The 17,530-nt window shown below is 39.9% G+C and overlaps 1 protein-coding gene across 1 annotated transcript in view; it reads right to left on the bottom strand.

The window, feature by feature from the left end:
• GLP1R (glucagon like peptide 1 receptor) overlaps positions 1-17,530 on the bottom strand; it is an 81,349-nt gene that overhangs the window by 23,018 nt on the left and 40,801 nt on the right. Inside the window, 4 exon segments of the mRNA XM_057369948.1 lie at positions 1,247-1,406; positions 2,907-3,060; positions 6,437-6,543; positions 9,108-9,217. Of these exon segments, the coding sequence (XP_057225931.1) occupies positions 1,247-1,406; positions 2,907-3,060; positions 6,437-6,543; positions 9,108-9,217 (531 nt within the window).

Raw genomic sequence — 17,530 nt, 5'->3', positions numbered from 1 at the left:
TTCTTCTAATTTCTTTTCCATTTCCTTTCATGACCTCAGTCAGTGCTTCATGATAGCTCCCCCCTCCCTTCTTTTAAAATTAAATTGAGGGTCTGATTAAAACATATATAGTTCAAATGTTATACAAAACGATGCTGCTTTTGCTGCATGACTGACATAAAAGAATATGGAAGATATACAGCTCTAACTAAAACTCTCCAGCAGGAAACTGCTATTATTTGCATTTATTTATTTATTCCTATCAATATGCCAGAAAATCTTTCCTTCTTATATATCACTTTTCAGTAGAATTGGGTAATTCAAAATAAGCCATTTATATGCATTTTCCAGGGAACTAATTTGCAAAAATATTCACAATCCAAATCCATAGAGAGAACAGGMGAGTCAAAGCAATTTAGATGTTCAAACTAGCATCTCTAAAAGCACTCGTAGTATTTACTTGGATTTACTTTCACCTTTCCAAAAAGGGCCTGATTCCACTAAAAGGGGAGGGTAGAGAAGAGTAAGGGATAGAGTGCAATAAMAGTACATGCAAGATCACTCCAAAAGTAGGATTAATCCTGAACTGTAATGTATTTTCAGGTGAACTGTACAGTAAAAGAACCAAAGCTTTAGCATTTCTACAGAAGTCAACCCCTTGCTCAACTGGCTGATTTCAGTGCATCGCTATCCTTGATTTCAAGCACACACATGCCCAGGGCACATGCACCCTGACCTTTTCTTCCCAGACAATCCCCATCTGACTTGCTCTGCCACTTAGCCAACCTGACAACTCCCTGCTTGTTCATCAGCCCCTTTGCATCAAACCCCTCATGCTGCCACCATTTCTCTACTGTTGTCCTCGCCCAGATGAAAAGCATCATTGCTATTTTTTATCATAAGTAGTTAACACATCTTTAAATGCAAGGAGATGAAGCAGGGAGGTCCAGAAAAGTCCACATCCAGCTGGAATCACCCACATATAATTTGTGCTCAGAAGCTGCTGTCTAGCAGGAAATGTAGTTTGCCACTGTTTTGGGGAATTTCTGCGGTGTTCCACAGCCCCTGTGTTATGAGCACCAGGAGGTATGACAGCACCCTCCAGCTGAAACAAGGTAAGGGATCAGCAACAAAAATGGAATGCAGAGTGCAGGACTTGATGCAGAGTGCAGGACTTGAACTGGGCAGCATTAGGATAGACACAGTATTTCCTGTTGTATCATCTGCCAGAGCAGCCACAGGCAGACAAACAGGAAAATCAACTCACCCCATCCAATGCAGAGATAAAGGCGGAAAATCCTCTGCTCCGARAAGACCGAAAGCACCAGCAGTGTGTACAGGTACATGCCTTCCACCAGCAGCCARTAGTAGTTTGCAGCCACACAATACTGCATCATCACAAAGACCAAACGGCAGCTGAGTGATTCCTGTGATGGAAGAACGCACRGCCCAATTTAATGCAACAGGGACAGAGAACAAAAGGATACTAACCCAAAACACTGGTTCTCTTTCCTACTCTTGCGCCTCAAAAAAAGAGTTGTTAGACTAATCACGTATTTTAGTGCTGAAGAGACAGAAGCCAGTAATGGGTGCTACACACTGCAGACAGATGCTGTCAAAAACATTACTCCTTCAAAACAAAAAGTATGTTCTGTATTTTCCCCTCAATAAGCAATGGATTATATTCTGAAAAGCATGAATAAAGATGAAAAGAACAAGTGAAAGGTATTATATCAACCATAGTCAGTGAATCTTTCACTTTCCTGGATAATCTGCTCTGCAGTTGAGAATTTCTCTATTAAAAAGAAAAGAGCGGATGCCGTAATGTTGACTATTTGCCAAAGGAAAGGATATTTTCATAGAATAGTAATGTTGCCCCGTGCACCCCATTTAAGTGCAAATTCTCTCATAGCAGGTAAATTACAGAGATGATCAGTAGGGCTTTAGGTAAGCATGAAACCTGATTACCTAGTTAATATATCCATCAGACCTGATGAAACAACTACTGAGTAAACCATGTACAAAATCATAAAGTCTAGGCTTTTTGGGAAGAGGAAACTACTGACAATCCAGTACRAACATTTTCAGATGTGTTTTACAATCTTATTTTCTGGCAACTTATATATTGCAGATAAAAAAAAAAATCAACCACCATATGAGATTCGCTATGTAGCATTAGCACTTCTGCCGCAGGCAGTGTCAGAAAAGAATGGGTACTAAGGATGCATCAGGAGAGTTTCCCTTTACAACTCCAACTCTGCACTGCAGCAGCAAATGTCATATCCATGTTTGAGAATCACAAGAGCTCTACAGATAATAAAGCAGCAGCAAATGCTGTACCCATGTTTGAGAATCACAAGAGCTTTACAGATAATAAAGCTACTTTTCTTTGAAGATTCAAGTACCTTTTTCATTCTAAATCCAAATGGGGAAGGGCACATTTAATCATATTTATGAAAGAGTTGTATATCCTCCCTCAAAAATTAGAAGTACTTAATTAGRCTGTTCTTCCAAAGCTTTTCTAAATGTTTTCAAATTTGCATTTTAGTCAGATGCTTCCTTTTTTTTTCCTGCCATCAAGAGATTATATGGAGATCACCAAGAACAACCAATTTATCTGGTCATTAGACCAGATGGATAGTTCTATCACAAAAGGTGCTGGCTTAGGAAAGCAAATGCCCACTCGTTAGTRCTAAAAAGAAATGAAACTGGAGCATAGAAAGAAGATAGGAGCATCGGTGTATGTACATATAAATGTATGTAAAAAGATCTACTTCTTGTTCCTTTTTCTCATGGGGACAAACTACCCACATGTCGAGAAACAGGTCACGCCATCAACGAAAGAATTAAATTACCTGCTGTCATGCAGACACATCACATTAGGATGATTCCAACATCCTAAGAACAATCCCAATGTCTGCCCTTACCTGGAAGGCTATCAGTCCTTCCCACTGGTACTCCTGCGTGGCTGTGCTGTACATCCACTTCACCACCGCATCTTTAATGAAAACAGATATAGCCCGGAGGATAAAGGAGGTGAAGAGGTTCAGGTGAATGTAATTCCTCGTGCAATGCAGATGTCTGCAAAAATAAAAGTCTAGTCGTGATCCACTACCTTCATAAAAGATGCAACATCACACACAGGACTGAGGAAGGGAACAACAAGCCCTGAAGGAAACCAGGAGGCACCAGAGGAAATCCCATAACTTGRAAATGGCTGTAGGGATTTCAAACTGTCCTTGGGAAGAAAACACTATCAAGGAAAACACATTCAAAGCTTCAGTCCTTAGAGTGAATGTTTGGGGAAAGGAAGGAGATAGTTATGATGTGTTAAGAAAAATGTATTTTAAAAGCCTAAAAATGTAAAAATTAAGTAGTTTTCAGAAGGTTTATCTGAAAGGACTAAAAAAGGCAAGTTTCGCATAATGCTGAAGCTAATTGCTTTGAATTGACYCCAATGTCACTGCACAAGTTTACCTTGGCAAAGCTCAGGATTGGTGTGCAGTGCAGYTTCTGGCTGTGCTCAAACCCACAGTGAAAAAAAATCCACCTGCAAATCACCCTTTGACAACAAGAGAAAAATCTGTATTCAAACTGCCTCCTGGGAGAAATGTAAATACTTTCTGTAGAAGTAAAAGGAACAGATTTTTCACCTCTGCACTCAGAATTGAAAATAAAAAAACAAAGAGAAAATCCTCTTCAATTTCAGCAGCCAGCTGCAAAGACAATAAAATTGCTACTTGTCARAAAAAGAGCATGTTAAGGGATAGCAAAAGAAACTGCAGTCATGCAGGCCTCCAATTGCAGAATGCTGCCAATATTTTGCCGGCCTATTCACAAACATTTTTCTTCCAGCTCTGCGAGGGTACACACTTTGCCTTAAAGGAAGTAACACTGGCTGTGACTTTTTAGATGCTAAAAGGACAGACATAACATATGGTARTCAGCAATTATTCCAGTAGAAGTTTCAATGAACTTATGCTTTAAATGTCTGGTTTTTACAGCTCTATAAATTTTGGTAGAAAAACTGACTTGGTCTGAAAGTTAGAGGCTTGCACTGAAGAACTTGTTTCTTCATAGCAGACAGAATTTTTTGAATCACTTTTAAGTCACGACTTATTTCAAAAATTAAATATTATTAGTATTTATTTTCCTTAAACTGAAAATTCATTTGTTGCYGCCCTTCAGAACTGCTACACATTTCAATTTGTTTGAAAAAGTTATGCAAATTAGGCAATTGAAAAAAATAGGTTGCAAGTAGTTACTGAGTATTTTCGCTTCAGGCGATGCAAGTTATTCAAATCGTTTCAGTCATGAAATTATGGGTCTAATTCAGCTKCCACCAAAGAAATTAGAGATTTTTCTTGCATTTCTTTCCGAGGATGCAAAATAAGACTCTAGAGAGATACTGTTTCCTCTCTTGTATCATCTTTAAAGACAAATATAAAGGTTATACTGTAGTCTAAGAATTTTAAAAGGCCCATCAGTATTTGCATGTCATTGAATTAGATTTTGATCCCCATTTGTTGAGGCTGAGCAGCTCTGGGGAGATGCTACGAGCAGAGATTCCAGGCAGAATACAGAAACTGCAATTCACATAGGGGTAGGTCTCATATTTCATGAGATCCAGGACCAAGTTGTCTCCTGATAGWCAATTTTGACAGGAAAACACAAAAWGGATTGATGGCATAGCTTTAACAAGACTCTTGGTACCTTTAGCATCTCTGGAACCTCATTTTCAAAAYGAGAAGCACATMCTTGTGTACCCTTCTCTAGTCCCTGCTTCATAGTTGAAGGAAAAAATGCTAAAGCTTCATCCCACAAGTCAGGGCATCAAAATTCCCTCTCTCCTACCTTTACTTGGTGACAAACTTGTTCTTTGTTCCCTGCCAGAAAACATCCTTTCTTCCTTCCTTCAAAAACTATAGGGTTGTGCTCTGTGACCTTTACATTTGGGYTGCTAAGATTACTCAAAAAGTGTCATTGATAGGTGAAATGAGGAGAAAACGGTTATCCCGGGAAACATTAGGAGACTTCAAGACCATCTGGTGTTTTGTCAGAAGGGTCGGAAAGTTGCACAGGTACAACACATTCCAATCATAATTACCACATGGCATTCACAATGGGTGAGAATGTCTCTGCATTTCTGCAGTCATTTTAAAGCTTCCTTCAGATTGCCTACCTATGCTTCTCCACTGGAAGAAGGAATGATACAGTGCTAAAAGGCATGGTACAGTATAGAAGGATTGCAATGCTTTAGTTTGGGAAATTGGAAGTTGAAAGGCATGACTGACCTTTYAAAATACATGAGGGATGAAAGGAAAGGGTCTGCCTTCTTAAAAGTCTAGTGCAGACACCAGAGAAAATGATCAATAACTGGAAATGATAATTCTTCAGTCAGGGAAGAAAGTCTCTTAAGGATCAGAGCACTGAAGATTCCTAACTTCATCTCAAATAAGARTACCAGGAGATAGAACATTATAGTTTTTTAGGAGGCAGCCTCATCAGCATGGAAGAGGGATGGGACCTGGCTGCAGAGAGCAGCAAGGAGCAGGACTTCCCAGCAGAGGGACTTCCCTCCCACAAGWGGACAGGATCTCATCTTTGTATTTTCTAAATATCAGTCTCCTGTGCTTGGCACCCCCAAACTAAAGGAAACTCTGGCTGGAATCAAAACATCTCTTGCATTTACAAAGGAAAAAAAGTTCCTTATTATTATCCAAAGTTGTGGCTTGGTCTGTTTGTTTGGTTTTTGTTCTTTTTTTTTAACCAAACACACAGAGTGTATCTTTGGCATGTACACACACGGAGTGTCTAAATTTTTATTTACTCCACTGAGTTTGTTGCAAACCTGGATGAACTCATTATTTTGCTATGGCTGGCTGACAGCAATTTATTTCACATAAACTTTTCAAGTTTCAAATTAGATTCTCTTTCATGTTGCAAAAGAAATAAAGAAAGACATTCTGAAAGTTTCAAAAATAAAAATTGTGTCAAAACTTCATTTCTGCACACCTTGCACATGAGGGCTAGGATATAGGCCAGACTGAGACTTATGCTTTGTGTAACTCCAAGCAAGGCAAGATGAAAATTTTTCTCCTCAATGTCCTTGCCCATCTCRGATTTATGCCTCATCTGCAAGGCGACATCATGAAGAAATGCTTGCATCTCTCCCTTTTACCACCTTTTCCAGTGGAAATTTTACTGAAACAAAAACTAGCCTAAGAAAATATTACAATTGATTAAAAATACCTGTTCCACATATTCACAGGGGTAACTGAAGAAATTTGGCAATTTTACTTGCATTTTGAGAAAGAATTATTTTAGGAAGGAACACAAAAATGGCAAAAGATAGAGAAATAATGAGGTCATAGAAGGAGGAAAAAATAATGAAACGTTTCTGTCAAAGAAAAACATAAAACCTTTACTTGACTCTCTTCAAAGCTTTGCCAGTTACCTGAATCCAAGAAGAATGGCAGTTGCTATTACAAGGGCAGAGAAGGAAAGAGCATATCCAATGGTGTATATGATGGATAAATTCAGGAGCTGTTCTTCTGGTGCATCCTGAGAGCATATAAAGAAGAAAAACAAAAAAAGTGGAGGGAGAAAAGAGAGAGCTCATGGCCTTCAGTTCTTTTCTCCCAGGTACTTTCTAACTTTCTGAATGATAACCAGAAATTATTCCCCTAMTTTCAAGTTTAAATGCACATATCAAATCAGTCTTCCACTTTTCACATGCTCTAAAGAAATAAAAATTTAATCTTAATTTCTCAGCTGCTCCCAGGTGTTCACTCAAACAGTTGGGTTTTGCAGCCTGGCTAGAAAAATAGATAATGTGACATTATTTCCTAATAAAGTTGGAGAGACATGAATTATCACACAAGCAAGTCTTAAAACAGATGGCAGCATGCACAGACACAACTCCGACTGGCTGCAAAAATGGCAAAGCTAMATCTTTTCAGACTTGAACACTTCGAGGAAGTCTCCTTACTGTGGTAATGAGGGGGGCCCTTTGGCTACATCTATACTTTGAAGTAAAACAAGCCAGGTCCTATTGGATTGTTTTGAGGCAAAGCATGCCTTGCATTCACACAACTAAACCTCTTCTGCCCTAAAAAGTCCGTCTTCTGCCTCAACTATGCAATCTCCTGATAACAAACCACAGCCCAACAGCATCTCATGACCGGGGTGTTTTAACACTGTCTGAGAGGGAGCGAGCTGGTGCAGACCAGAGCAGTGGGAGCTCTCTTCAGATTCACTGAGAAAACCTGATTACTGAGACCCTTGCTTGAAAATACTGGCCAAAATCCTTACAGAGAAGAGAATTACTTGAAAAGGTACAGGCAAGTCTGAATTATAACACAGGCTTATTACTCAACCTCCGAGGCACATTCATATTCACTGTTCTAGTTCATCTTTGAATGTCTGTCTAAATACACTCAGGCATTTTATTTCCCTTCTTCAAGCTGCTAACTCTGCAATTGACTCCTGAGACCTGTGCTGTACAAATGAATACATTCCTCATATTTCAGAAATTAAGCACAGCTATTCAGATGTACTTTGCATGGCCAGGAGGATTTAAGGTGTACATAGAGGCTGTTCCCCAGAGATTTGCTAGGTTAATGCTTTAAAGAGAAGGCTGTGAGAGCTGCCTTATGAAAAGGAAAATCTTTCCAGCCTCAAAGCTTTGGCAAACTACTGAAATCTGATAATTTAAAACATGTACACAGATAAAAATGACATCGTACACCTAAAATAAGCAACGTTATTTAATAAAGATTCACTTACAAACACTTCAGAATTTGTTTTAGTTACATTTGYAATATAACACATGACAAACTTATAAAAACAACTTCTGGTTCTCATATGCCAGATGCATAAAACAAAGTTGTTTTGGGGCTCTATATATATACATTAGCTGGAAAACCAAATATGGCTGTTCACATTTCAGGGAGTAACACCATGCACACAGAATTTCAGAATCCAGATCAGTTCATGAAAAACAGGAGGCAATAACCAAGTATTACCATTAGGTATCTCATTCCTTGGCTTGTCCCACCACAGCTCTGGAAGAACCATAACAGCAAACAAGGAAAGTCAAACAATTAGGCTTACACAGTGCATTAAGACAATGTGCTCTGCTGGTGTACCCCAAAACACAAAAGGAACAAGGAACAAGGCTGCAAGTAAAAGGAAAACATTAAATTTCACGGAKCTGGAAAACAGAAACTCTCTTTTCCATCTCCTCCTAGTCTGCAGCCATTTATTCGTTCTCAAGACTGCGGAAATGAGCAGTGGGAACTACAGAAGGCATAGATGCAGCTCTTGGGACTTTCAAAAACTTGAACTGCTTTGACTAGACGATGCACTAGTTCCCAGTATCCTGTGACAGACAGAATGCACTCAGYATCTGTGAGGAAAATCATTGCCCTTGGAGGTTCACAGTAGTAGTGGTATCACGTGTCATGRGAACGCACACAGTGCACTGGCTGACGCCAATGGCTGTCAAAAATCCTCTGAAAATCCCTATGCTCCCCTTCATTTGGTGCCAGGCACCTCAGCTCCCTGCAGAGCATAAAGCACAAGGGCAAGAAAATAACACTGACAAGCCTAATTCCAAGGCCCACAGAAAATGAAGGTATAAGACAAAACAAACACCTGCCCCCCCACAAAAGAAAAAAAAAAAAAAAGGCAGGGATTGCCTCATGCCCAAAGGTGAAAAATCAAATATCCTTCAGTTCAGTTTATCTTAATTACCTTAATAACTGCTAACAAGACAGAGAGAGCAAATGGTCCCTATTATAATGATGTGACAATGGAAAAAAAGCAAAGGAATAACATTAGGTCACTCCTGCAGTTGAGCTCCTTGCACTGCACCACAATTGGGATGACCTGAGTCACTTCTCTTGGCTCCCACGTACATTCAAACATGCTCTCGTCTATTCTCCACTGTTCCCTCTGTTGAAGGGGACAGACCTGATGTCCYTTACCATTATTCTCACTGAGGTGAGTCAGTAAAGATTACTTTGACAGRACAAAAATGCATGGGCATCAACAGCAATTTCTTTTCCCTTCTCTGTCCTAAACAACAGCAGCAAAGTGGAGGGAAAAATGGGAAAACTTCTTACCTGGTCAGAGGGCTCACACTCAGACAGGTTCCTCCAGGGCAGGGTTGAATTCTCCTTYAGCAGCCACGTCCCCTCCAAGGTGCAGAAGCGGTACACTTGCCCATGCAGCACTGCCAGGAGCAAAACGAGCCACAGGATCAGCAGGAGGAGAGCCTGCTCAGCTGAGGGACAAGGCTCACAGAGCGGTCTGCAGCTCCATGAAACCCTCCTTTCACACCCATCACTCTCCTGGCTGGAGGGGGAAGCTGCAGCGTGTACGGGAAATGCTGCAACCCCTCCCTGCCTGCTCCCAAAACTCTGCTGCTTGAACTCAGGGCCACAGAGCAGCTGCCAAGGCATCAGATGGCACACACTCCAGGACAGCCATGACCATTCCACAGGAACAAGAGCCTGAAATAGTAGCTGCCATCTTTGTGTGCATTTTACAATATGCATGAACTCATGCTCACTGAAATATTTGCTTTTGGGACACAAATTCTGGGAATGTTACAGCTCAGCTACAGAATTCAGATGGAAAAGAAGGTGCACAAAGACTAAATGTGCTTTTTCTTTTCTGAAAGCATGTACACCCAGAAAAACCTCAGAACAGGTATGCTAACACAAGCTTCCCAAAAAGTAAATGCTTATACAAACATCTGTGCTACAAAATGRAGACACAAATCTTTTCCTAAACTACCTGTGTACACTTTCTGCTCCTTTCTGTTCCTTCTGTCACATAGTTGAATAACAAAATCAGCAATAAATTAAACACCTTTCTAGAGCAGTTACCTGCCTCATCTTGAAGCAAGTACATTGAAATGGCTCATAGTAAAATTACATCAGACTGAAGTACCAAAATAAAAAGTGAAAAGGGAAAGGAGCCCTCAGTGTATGAAGGCAYTCTTGGTTTATGAAAAGAAACCTCTTCTCTAGTGTGTGGAGTGYTGGGGAAATCTAACAACTTATACAGCTGTATACATAAACACCCTGTACRTGTCCTTGTAGTACAGTAACAGTGTGAGATGCTTTGCAATGGAAATTTATCTCCAATCATATTTTTGACCCAATAAACCAACCTATTCTGTATTATGAAGCTATCCCTMCAAAAGGAATGCTGGGTCCATCCCWCAGCCAGGTTAGTCTCAGGCAATATTTGGAAAAATATACTGGCCCTATTTTGAGGTATTAGAAGATGAGTTAGAAGGATTCAGCTCTACAAGGGCATCAAAATACCTCCTAATTTCAGCTTTTGTTCAAACCCAGCCTTGCATGCTGCAACCTCATCCAGTTGTCAGCTCCCTCACTATTGCAAATTAGAACTCATTAGAATTTGGTATTTCTGTTCCATGGGAGAATTTTAAAACCTATTTGATATTCTAACAACCCAGTAGGTTATTTGCATGTTAGCTGACAATTGGTAATCTATTTGACAATTGTCAGCAGCAGACCACTAGTAGGTACTCTAAGTGACGAATGCTTTAAAAACAATATAGATATTAATATTCTAATAAGCCATTTTTAAAGGGTTTGCTAAATGGAAAATGATAATGATTCTGGTAGACACAGCCTATTTGCTTTTATAATGGCTATACTCAATATACCAGTAAGAGATAATAAAAAGATGACAAAAATTCAGTTATTCAATGTGGAGGTTTTTCCTTAAGGGTAAACAGATACTGATTATTTCTTAACAGATACCTATTAAGGGTATCTGTTTACATATGTTCACGTGAAAACAGAAGGAGAGATTAGGTACAGCATCTGCAACACACACATTGACAGCCACTAACTGTACCTGCTCTCATTATCTACAGTGACAGCCATTTTCTTAGGTCAAGATATTACTATGATGTTGCTCAAGGGTAATAAAAAAAAGCTTATTTAGGAACACAAGGAATAAAAGAAAATCTAGGGAAAGTGTGGATCCTCTCAGGAATGATAGGGGAGACCTGGCWGCACAGGACATGGAGAAGGCAGTGGGGTCCTAAATGGCTTTTTGCTTCAGCCCAGAAAAAGAGAAGGCTCCAGGGAGACCCTACAGTGGCCTTCTAGTACCTGAAGGGGGCTACAAGAGAGATGGAGAAGGACTTCCACAAGGGCATGTAACAACAGGACAAYAGGGAATGGCCTTAAACTGAAGGGGGGGTGGATTTAAAAGGAATATTAGAAAGAAATGCTTTACTATACAGGTGGTGAGGCACTGGAACAGGTTGTGCTGAGAGGCTGAGGGTGCCACATCCCTGGAAGAGTTCAAGACAAGGTTGGATGGGACTCTGAGCAATCCGGCCTTGTGGGAGAYGTCCCAGCCCAGGGCAAGGTGGCTGGAACTGGATGATCTTTAAGGTCCCTCCCAACCCAACCATTCTATGATTCTATGACAATATTAAGGATCTCACCCCTGAAGGAGAGCAGCATCATTCCCCCCTGACTCCCCATCAGGATTAGTGGTCAGCAAGTTGAAGTAAGCCATTCAAAGTACCTATTCAAAAGCAGCCCTAGGAATCAGGAATCAGTAAATACTGTACATTTGGAGCCAATGAATATGAAATCCAGGTGGTTTAAGTCCAGAGGGTCATAGCACTAGGAAATTCAGTCTGACTGCCATTAGATGAGCTATAACCAAGTATTACAAGACATAGTTATTATGAGGAATAATCTAATGAAACAAGAAATTTGACTATATTCCTACATTCAAAAAAAATATAGACTATATTTGAAAAAAAAAGAACTGCTAAAGGAGAATTAATTTAAAAAAAAGCAAGCAAAAAACCCCAAACCCAACATTATTTCACATTTTCTGAAACTTTTTGTGAATTCCCTACCTTCACCAGTATTTCTTAGTGGCAAGGTCTAATTGGGACAAATGTTTAGGTTCAGTATATTTATTTTCTCTTCCAATCATCATGACATATTTTAATTTTCTTTTTATTGATAACACTTCCTTTTAAATAAAAAAGAGGAATATCTATTGAATGCTGAAGGCTGGCATATATTAGAGAATTTAAGGGTTTCCTGTAAATGAAACACTGAATTTGTTATCAGACAGAAAGACAAGGCAATTAATTTAGATATGAAGAAAAAATAATGTAATGCTATTACACTGGACAGGAACATTCCTGCCACATCCAGGAGTCACTCAAACTGGATGGCTCTTACACACTTCTAGGTAGTCACATGCCAGCTGTGTCAGGCTGTCACAGCCTCACTGCTTGATCACCTCAGGGGTGATCAGCTCACGATCAGCTGGGATATCTGTACCCAGGAAGAGCCTTATGAAGTAAAAGTATAAATCAAACAAAAAAAATCCAAACAGATGAGGCTGCATATCAGAATGTGAGAGCATAAACCATACCCATTCTGTGGAACAATGTATTGGCCAAAATGCTTACGACACAGAAACAGTTAAAAAAAGGAAGCTCACACTTCGAGGCAGTGTTGAGATTCTGGTTGATACATGGAGCAATGCTTATGAAAGAGTTGAGAGATTGCAGGACATGAAAAGAACACAGGGCTGATGCACTGCAGGCAGCCAGTTACTCTCAGAACTGTGAGAACAAGTCTCACTGTTGTGGAAATGGATTGCTTTCAGTAATGTGTCAGACTCCCCATTATCCACACAGCATCACTCTGTGGAGCTGTGAAGGGCTCAGAGGTGGATACACACCACCACACACGAGAGCCTTCACGCCCTGCAGCTGGGCCCATCCAGCACCAGCACCACACAGAACCTCCCAGGCAAACCCAGCCCAGGGCACAGACACCTTTGAGCACTGTGTGATTGGTCACAGAAGCTGCCCAGAGACAGCCACAGTGCCAAGAGTGCAGCCTTCACACAGCATGACCATGGAAAGCTGCACCTTTGAAACAGAACCCTCCCAAATTGCATCAACCACAGTCATTCCTACWTTCTCCATTTCCTAGAAGCAGAAGGTAAACAGCCTCCATCTACTGATCCTCTGGGCAGCAGGCTCAGTCACAGGCAGCCAGTGCTACTGCCCAGACACAAGGATGTTAAGGACTGATAGTTCAGAAGACAGATCCTGAACTGAATGTTCTTCCCCAGTCTTGCCGCACTGAAGTGAGGGACAGAGTAAAGCCTTTACACCAGAAACTCTGCTCTGGAATTTCTCCAAAATAAACAATAAAATCCTGGAGACTTTGGATCTTGTTCTCATTTACAAAATTCTCACTGAAAGCAGTTCCRACAAAGTTCAAGGAATCCACTAGCTTTAATCAGGAATTTTTGATTCAAGAATTGCAAGTGTCTTACCATTCTTCTGCTCAGAGTAAAGCAATGTGGTTTGCATTAAAGCTACCTAAAAATGTTTTAAAACAATTTTTCACATGCACACTTTATGGGTCCCTCTCTGCACAGCTGGTCATGGCTTAAGACAGCAGAGATTTTCAACCTTCCAAAACAGACAAAGGGATAGGATATTTACACACTCTGCTGAGGGCCTGATCCAAAGCTCACCAGGTACCTAAATGCCTTGAACTTTCATGTGACACCATTGCTGAAAAGAAACCCAGTTATTATTGGACACTGAGGCAAACTAAGAGTGACACGCTCAGAGGCAGCTTGTATGCCATGYCAGAGGGAAGGCACCACACAGCCTCCCCTGCAACTGCTGAGCAATTTCAGCTTCTTGCTTGCAGGTGTTTTGCTCAAGAGGCAATTCACATTTGTCCATGCTGGAATTCTGCGGAGAAACTCAGGCCCTCTTACCTTTTATGTAGTCAAAACACCAAGCCTACAATGATCAGCTTCAGTTCTAACAGAGCAGAACAATGAACAATACTTTTTTTAAAGGTTTGAGTCATCATTGCCTTCTTGCTATCCTGCAATACCTTTTTCCTGTCCTGTTATGTTTTCTATTACCATATAGTCAATGTTTCAAATTATTCCACTACATTCTACAATTGGCTATCATCCTCTGCAAGCAATCAAGTCCACAGCCAATGCACAGGGAATCTGATTTTATTTATTTATTAAGTTAAGTGCAAAAAGTTGCAAAATATTTGGAACAGCAGCTTAATGGCACAAGTTTATTTGAACAGTGTCAATCACACCTTATTAGAATTACAAGTTAAAACATGGACTGAGGCCCAAAACTCAGTTTCTGTAAACTGATAAAAGGTCAAGAATCAGCACTGAAGCTAGTAACATCTATCTAATGAACCTGTAAAACAAATCAAATCCCAGAAGTAGCTGAATACTTTTACATATAGAGAGAATGGACAAAAAGCTCACAATTTCTTTCTTATTAGACCCATTTTACTAGAAATAAAAACAAATTGAAGGACTTCTCTGTTTGAAACAGCCAACCTGACCTGCATTTTACAACATCAGGGTGTCAAGGTTAGTGTGACATTACTCACCCAACTGCCCCCGAGGATAAACTRGAACATTATTCATTGTAAAAATAAATTACAGCATGTCCTAGCCAATCAATTCTATTCAGGCAGAGATGAGAGAATAAGAAGAACAAGAGACTGCAGTTTTGTCTGTCTGCCCTGTGTCAGGTATTATAGACCTCTCTTCTATTAACATCCTTTCTCTACTTCCAGCAGGGGAATTGTTTTGGAAAAGGTAACAATCTTCTCCATAAAACAGGGACTCTGCACTATGAGAGCATCATCAAAGTCTTCAAGGCAGACTAGCTTGTTCCTGAAATGAGCAACCTGCCCTTTGATGGGGACATCAATTTATCAGAATTTAGGAGGTTGTGCCCCCATCAGCAGCTCTGTTCAGCTACCACTTGACGTGACTTGGGCAATGCTCTGCCAGGAAAGGAATCACTCTTGGCTGTAAAAGCTGCTGCTAAGTGTCACTCAGACCCAACCCTGGTGCTGCGTACTGCAAAGGCATCCTAAACCCAGGACTCAAGCCTGGGAGCATGCAACTAGAAACACGACATGAGGGAGCAGCCTGATCCTGAAGCCTCCAGGGAGCTGAAGAGCCCCAGCCTGCACCACTGTCCAAGAATCCCATTTATCAAAATGCTCCTTTGTGCTGGGCTCACTGCCACATCATTTGAAATTATATTACCTCAACAGCAAGTTTAACTACGAGTACTTTATTCAGTATTCTTTCCCACCCTTCCTCTTCCCTCATAGAGTATTACTCATCTCAACTCCTTTGCTTTTGTAATGACAAAAAAAAAGAAAAAAAAAAAGAGCCTATGCTTGCTTAGCTGGATCTTTCCTTGCACCATGTAAAGGAAGCTGTTAGATGGGTGCAAGCTCATGCCTGTCTCCTGGTAGAAGTGTGAATGCTTTTTCTTTTTTTTTCTTTTTCCTCTTGTCACTCTTCTTGCTTGCAGTATTTTTTTTTTCTTAAAAATTGGAAAAGGGTGAAGGGATTCTTGGATCTTTCAAGCTAGGAACTTTCAAGCTAGTGATAGGGAGCATTCACAATATGGATGTTTGAGTCTCTTTCCCMACCATTCTCCCAAACCATATACACTATTGAAAATTATCCTCTTCCTGCAGCAAGAACTTGAAGTGACTTGAAGCTTATGCTTACCTAACAGATAACTTTAAWGATGGAAGAGCCAACTAAACAAGCACAGGCCATGCCACAGGCTGTACAGCCTCCCCTGCATGTCCTGGAAATTCTCAGTAMCYGAATTCTCTGCTGTGCYATCAAAAGCAGAAAGTCACAGACAYTGCAGATCTGCAGATGGAGGTGATGCTRTTTGGCATCACCCAAGGGATATTGCCTGCATATAAATTCTTATTTAAAAGCATTCCCTTTGAAATTACATTAATACAACATCACCAAAGATTTAAGAATTAGGAAGCGGTAAGCTAAAGCTATTATGAGGCTTTGTTCCACCCAATAACACTGTTTCTATATACACAAGTCATACTTCTTTTTTTCTCAACAGAATCCAGTTTTATTCAGGACACAGAATGGAGGGAGATAATTTAATGTGACATTATTCATTCTTACTACTGTGAGATGCCAAGCCACATTTCAGCAGACTGAATCAAGTCAATACCAAATACAGCATTTTCCTATTTGTATGGTCTAGTCAAAGACCAGCAACAATTCAGCTCCCCAGTGAACACTAAAGGCTATGATCTCATATGCATACAGAGATGATCCAAAAAATAAAGACCATATTTTAGTAACWTAACGAAGTCACATTTATACAAAAAGAAAATTATGCAGCCACAAAAATTGTTCTGCATAGGCATATTCTGTTCTCCTAGGGCAGAGATCATCCTTGCTACCTCTGCAATATATTGCCTCACTCAACACAAACTTCCTCAGGTAATGAGGCAATGATCCTGTAGAGAAGAGCCCCCTTTACTACATCTCACATGCAAATCCATTCTTCACAGTGAAGGAACAAGATCTGTGAAAAAAAAAATCACAGAATATAGCTTCATAATTAAAAACTGCTTGCATAATAGTGGCCAATAAAGGTTATGCATGCGAAGAGGATCATGCCAAATCACAAAGCATTCCTTAAAACACAAAATTATACATCACTGGGTAYGAGTTAGTATCTCAAAAAACAGATTAGCTTTCTGAAAAGCAATATTGTTTTTAACAGAGCATTACCCTAAAAGGAGATATACACTGCAAACATTTAAYTTGAGGAACTTGTATTAAGAACAGGCTGCATCAACTGTGCTAGACAACACTGACACCTAACATAACTTTTTGAAATAAACTTTAAAAAAAAAATCATAAAAATGCATGCATGCATGCGAGCATCAGGTTTAATAAAGAGTGTTTATGAACTATAAAAGATTTGTGAAATGATGTAATAAAAAAGGCAGCTTATGAAAAGCAAGTATTTATGATAATGGTACAGCTTTGTCAACATTTGGTAAGATACCAAAAAGCACCATTAAAAGCTTTGTTCAGGATAAATAAAAGCAGGTTGGAATAAATTTATTGCAACAACAAACGTGACTGGAAGTTGAATGCAAAATAAACTTGTAAAAACGGTGCTAAGAGGTTTGTGTTTTTAACTTATTGGATGAGTTAATGTAATTAGTAGAAGCCATCCTTTTAGAGGGTATTAAAATGATGCAAAAAATTATGTAATAAAAAGTTTTCTTAAAAGGCTGCAAACCACACAACTAAAGTCTTCCCAAGGCAGAGGAAGGGATTTATTTTACTATGCCCATACACCAAGGCCTTATAAAAATTAGCAAAAATATCCCCAAAAATAAGCTAAAAGGGGAAAAAATAGACAAACCATTAGCATAATGCTTGCTGAGCTAAAGCAAGAAAAAAAAAAAATTGAGAAAAGACAATAGATAGCTAGTATGTTAAATATGCACAGCCAGGWGGGAGAGGGAAATACACAAGCAAATAAACACTGGTTGGTTGATGCAGCTTCTGAGCAAAACAAGAAGCTCCAGAGCATGGAGGCTAAAACAAATTCCAGGTGCTGAAAGCAAACTGCCAATATTTGGCAAGA

The sequence above is a fragment of the Malurus melanocephalus genome, unplaced genomic scaffold, assembly GCF_030028575.1.
Source record: "Malurus melanocephalus ecotype Western Australia unplaced genomic scaffold, MMel_1.1 scaffold_5, whole genome shotgun sequence".
NCBI lineage: Eukaryota > Metazoa > Chordata > Aves > Passeriformes > Maluridae > Malurus > Malurus melanocephalus.
The sequence above is the reverse complement of the archived record's forward strand: the minus strand, read 5'-3'. Positions and strand labels throughout refer to the sequence as shown.